Source organism: Octodon degus, unplaced genomic scaffold, assembly GCF_000260255.1.
Source record: "Octodon degus isolate 3935 unplaced genomic scaffold, OctDeg1.0 scaffold00395, whole genome shotgun sequence".
Lineage (NCBI taxonomy): Eukaryota > Metazoa > Chordata > Mammalia > Rodentia > Octodontidae > Octodon > Octodon degus.
The window spans coordinates 565,166-570,380 of NW_004524971.1; the positions used below are offsets into that span (position 1 = coordinate 565,166).

Here is a 5,215-nt window from a genome sequence, read left to right on the forward strand (position 1 = left end):
GTCCAAACCAGGGCTGAAGTGGCTATGGCAGTTTGGTTCCTTCAGGTATCAAGGTAGTGACTAGAATTTGTGTCAGAGCAATGCTGCCTTGGGAAATCTGGAGGTGGAGAAAAATGTTCCATGTAGTTGCAGTATGGGTATTTGTAGTTTAACTAGTGGTTTTTTTTGTTTGTTTGTTTGTTTGTTTTTTTGTTTTTTTTTGAACCACCATGCACAGTATTCTGTGCTGACCAACTTGGAAGTCACAGAATAAGAACTCTGACTGCACTGATGGGTAAATGAGCACACTATAGCCAGTCTGATGTCTTGGGGGAGGGCAGGCAGAGGAGAGTAAACCAGGCAGCTGGTTCTGTCCAGGTGCACAGCAGGACAGGGATCGAGTATGAGGGAAGTATTACAACTTGACTTAGTTCTAGCCTTCGTTGTGATTTGTCTTATGAAAGAAAAACTAAAAACCTGTCTGGATGTTTCCCGTAAATGAACAGCCATTGGGAGTTTGCTGAGAAACTAGGATTGCTGCAACAGAAGAACAGCTGGTGTTTCATCCCGTTTTCTCAGGGACTGCTCTAGTTCAGCAAAGACAACCAAAGGCTCTGGTTCCTTGTCAGAGTAGAAGAAACAAAGTTACGGCATGGTAACAACCCCGGAGAAACCTGGGCCTTTGCTTCAGAAAACCAGGAGGGTGGGGGTGTCAAGTACACAGGGCAGTGCTCTGTCAGTCACAGCAGATTTGAATAAAATGTGAAAGTGAAACTCTGAGAAGCCCTCTTCCTTTTTTGAAAGTTGCTCTGACCTCAGTCTACCCATCTCTCTGCGTGCGGCAGAGAGGCAGAGGTTTACGGGACCTGTCCGGGCTGCCAGGAGGAGGCAAGCCATGGACAAGTTTAAGGCAGTACTGGACTTGCACCTCAAGCACCGCAGCACGCTGGGCTACGGGGTGGTGACCCTGCTGACGGCTGGCGGGGAGAGGCTCTTCTCGGCTGTGGTCTTCCAGTGCCCCTGCAGCGAAGCCTGGAACCTGCCCTACGGCCTCGTCTTCCTGCTGGTGCCTGCGCTCGCGCTCTTCCTGCTGGGCTACGCGCTGAGCGCCCGCACGTGGCGCCTGCTCACCGGCTGCTGCGCCCGCACCCGGGGCTGCGCCGGGCTGCGGGGTATGGTGGTATGCGTGCAGCTGAGCGCGGCCGCGGCGCTCGCGCCCCTCACCTGGGTGGCCGTGGCGCTGCTCGGCGGCTCCTTCTACGAGTGCGCGGCCAGCGGGAGCACGGCGCTCGGAAGCCGCCTCTGTCGGGGTCGCGACCCGGTGTGTGCACAGCAACTGCCGCGGGTCCCCTGCGGCCAGGCGAAGCCGCCCGAAGTGCAGGACCTGCTGAAGGATCTCAAGGCGCAGTCGCAGGTCGGGCTCGGGGCCGGGTGCGGGGCTGAGGCGGCGCGACGCTTGGAAATCTGAGGCTTTGCTCTAGACCCGTGACGCCCATGGCGGGGGGGCGGGGGGAGGGGGAGTTGGAAGGGCTCCTGTTTCTAATGAGCCTAGCGGGAGGCACGTATTTAAATAAGATGAATGAAAAGAAAGCAGGAGCCGCATAGTGTCTGGCACAGTGGGCCAACGGTAGAGAGGGGCGTCCCTGGGGCGCCCTGCTCTGCCTCCCACTGGAAACTCTGAGAGCCCCAGCGCTCCGGGTCCTGGGAAAGTTGTCCAGCTAGGAGAAATCAGGAGTACTATTACAACTAGGTGAATCTGAGTGGCCACAGCTCTGGACTTATGCAGTACAGCTCAGAGGTTCCCAAAATGTGCATCCCTCTTGCCAGAGTTGTGGAAATGCCAGGTTTTGAGCTGGGGGCATCAGCTCCTCCCTGGCTGGTGACTCAACTGTGATGGATTTTCTACGCTAGCCTCTGTATTGCTGAGAATTGTCCCATACTCTTAAGGAGATAAGACTTGAAAGTGTTGTGTATTTGTTATAACAATAAGCAAAATTGGAGGATCTTTAAAGCTTTTATTTTATAAAGTGATCACATTGCTATTTTGTTGTGTTCTCTTAAGGTGCTGGGCTGGGTCCTGATAGCTGTGGTGATTATTTTCCTTCTGATTTGTACATCTGTCAGCCGATGTCTGTCACCGATTAGTTACCAGCAGCTGAAATTCTGGAAAATCTACTTGGAAAAGGAGCAAGAGCTTCTTAAAAATCAAGCCATGGAGCACGCAACTGAATTGGCAAAAGAGAATATTAAATGTTTCTTCGAGGGCTCTTGTCCAAAGGAATACAACACTCCGAGCGCAAAAGACTGGCGGCAGATTTCATCACTGTACACTTTCAATCCTAGTAACCAGTATTACAGCATTCTGCACAAGTATGTGAATAGAAAAGAGAAGCACAACAGCATCCAATCTGTTGAAGGGGATGCCATGATTCCTGTCCTTGGCTTTGTCGATTCCTCTGGTATCAACAATACTACCGAGATATGACTACACAAACAGGAAAAGAAGTCTTGGGGCTGGGGAGATAGTTCAGTGGAATAAGCGCTTGCCTGGCAAGCACAAGGTACCTCCCCAAAAAAGAAGTCTTAAATAATGCTTCATTTAAAAAAAATGAATAATATGTAGCTTTCTCTCTAAATTATGGGATTTTATATCTGAAAGTGAAATATAAAAATTTTTATTATATTTTTTAACAAACAAAACCAAGAGGAAAATGATGCCTACAAAGTGATAAACTGGACTAGAAATACTTATTGTAGCTTCTTTCTCAAATAACAAATAACAAAACTTTAATCTTTTATAATTCTACTTTCAAATAAAAGACTTTAATATCAAAGCAGTAAAAGAGCAATTGAACTTTAGATCTTTCTTGGAGATGATTTGATGTTAATTTCAGGTTCTCCTTCTAGGCAACTACAGCTCATTATGAACCCTAAAAATGGGTCTGAGAAGATGGCTCAGTAGAATAAGTGCTTGCCTGGCAAGTACAAGGGCCTGAGTTCAATCCCCGGTTCTGCAAAAAAAAAAAAAGTATCCTTTCTAGCCCACTCTGTTCCATAATGGAAAATATATTGGACTGCCGGTCAAGTGTGCTGTAACCATTCAAACATTACATTTCATGGGTCTAATATGGTTACTATACAAACATTAATCATGAAAAGGAAGAAACTTTTTTAAAATATAAAAATTGAGTAGCTTAGGAAAGGCATAAATAATAACATTTGATTTTAGTTTGTAAGACTGAATGCTTGGTAAATTTAAAATAATCTGAAATGATGGTTTTAAGGACCCTCACTCATTCAATCTGTTCACAGCTTCTATAGAGTATAGAAGTCAGATAAAACCTATCCTGTACAAATAATTGTAAATGTAAACATTATGTACTAATGTAGCTTAATAAAAATGTTTTAAAATAAAGCTGCAAATTATGATCTGATTGGGATTAAACAAGGGGAAGGGATTGGGGAAATCAGCGAAAAGCTAAAATCTTTGGAGCAGGAAGCAGAACAAAGACTCTGAAGTGAGAATAATCTTAGCCAGACAGGCCATTAGAGACCACTGGATAGAAGAAAATAAGATAGCTAATACAGTCCTTGAGACCATGTGAGGAGCTTTGTTTTCATCCTATAGATTTAGGGGAAAATAGTATCATACTATATAATACTATCATTTTTTATTATATTATCTTTTTTTTAAAGAAAAAATGGAATGGCAGGAAATAGCTAAAGTGGGACTCATGAGATTAAGCAGGAGGCCACCTTAGTGGGGACAGGTGGGAGCAAACTTGACCTGGGTTGGCAGCGATCACAGTGAGAAAGTGAATTCTGTTTATGCATGACCGGATTTGTAGGCGGACATGCTGTGAGGAACTAGTGAGAGCAGTGCTGCCTGTGGATAGAATGCAGTTGCCTGATAATGCCGGGGCCTGTCGGGAACACTTGGCTTCCTTCAGCTTGTCATTCCTGTTCATTCTTCAGCGTATGGTTGCTTTCTGCACTTTTAAAAATGCACCTAAACTTGAAACTGTAACACAACTGAGCACAAATCTGTTCAGCCTGCTTCCTCTCTTGTCAGACTTTGTGCCTGCTTCTCTTGCCCTTTTTGCATGGGGCCATTAAAAGGAACTCAACCGCAGGGCTGAATATCCTGTTGTTGAGAGTTTAGTAAGAAAAATGGCAGGAAAAAAACAACCCAATCAGTTTTTTTTTCCATTCCCTAAAAGATTCTTTTGAAAAATCACATCCTGTCTACTGTCATTTGTGTTGTTTTAATTTCAACTTCCAATATATTTTCTGTGTATTCTTGGCTTTCAGATCCTTTTTTCTGACCTACTAATAATACACCATCTTCATAATATCATATTCTACCTTTTTGGTTGATTTATGCTCAACCTCTTACACAGTCTTTAGTAATTATTGTGAAAACATAAGCTTAAAATTAAAAATATGAATGGAAAACTATGAAATAAAAAGTAAAATTACCCCATTTCTTTGCAATATGTGCTGCCCAGAGGTCTCTATCTGGAAAAGTATTATCATTCTATAAACTGAGACCAGACTATAAAGGGATGAACCACAAGTGCTTGGCTGAACTAAAGACAAAGGCCTTTAAACAAAGATAAGAGTCAGGAAGTTGGAGCACAGAAGACTGAGGCCTAGTTGGAGCACAAGCAACAAAGAATTGATAAGATCTGCTGATAACAGAAAAAACAGCCATAGTAGCAACTACATATTCTAGTTTCTACATGCTCTTCAAGTTCAAAAGCAGTACCAGGTGACACTGGCCAATGACACCTCCTTTTTCACCTGCCAGAAGTTACAGATAAGCCCCCAGGTTTAATAGCTACCTTGGTACCCTCCCTGGGAGCCCCTCTTGACTGGCAAGATCTTGTCTTTATTCTAATAAATGGCACTGGGTTCATTCCCCACTGCTGCCCTGTCAGTTTCATTCTCCACTGCCTTCAAGGTTAGAGCTCAAAAAGAGAAAAGGGTTACAAAATCTTGCATAATTTTTCTTTCATTCTTTTTTTTTTTTTCAAATCAAATCAGTCGGACAGTTTCAACAATTAACACACTGCATACATTCTTCTTAGTGGTTAATGGCTGTACAAGATGTGGACCTGACATCCTATTTAAAAACACCATTAGAGCAAATCATTTTATTCATTAAGAGAATGTAGGGGCTGGTGAGATGGCTCAGTGGTCTAAAGCACCTACTTAGAACAAACTTAGCAAAGCA

The 5,215-nt window shown here is 43.9% G+C and overlaps 1 protein-coding gene across 2 annotated transcripts in view; it reads left to right on the top strand.

The window, feature by feature from the left end:
- Positions 1-792: 792 nt before the first annotated feature.
- Positions 793-5,215, top strand: part of Calhm6 (calcium homeostasis modulator family member 6) — a 52,032-nt gene continuing 47,609 nt past the window's right edge. Inside the window, exons 1-3 of one of the 2 annotated variants that reach the window (XM_004648377.2) lie at positions 793-1,393; positions 2,042-2,489; positions 2,563-2,982. In XM_004648377.2, coding sequence (XP_004648434.1) covers positions 875-1,393; positions 2,042-2,464 — 942 coding nt within the window. In that variant the 5' untranslated portion in view covers positions 793-874 and the 3' untranslated portion in view covers positions 2,465-2,489; positions 2,563-2,982. Of the gene's footprint in view, positions 1,394-2,041; positions 2,490-2,562; positions 2,983-5,215 lie in introns of those variants that run through there. The other variant, XM_004648378.2, reaches the window with a different exon arrangement.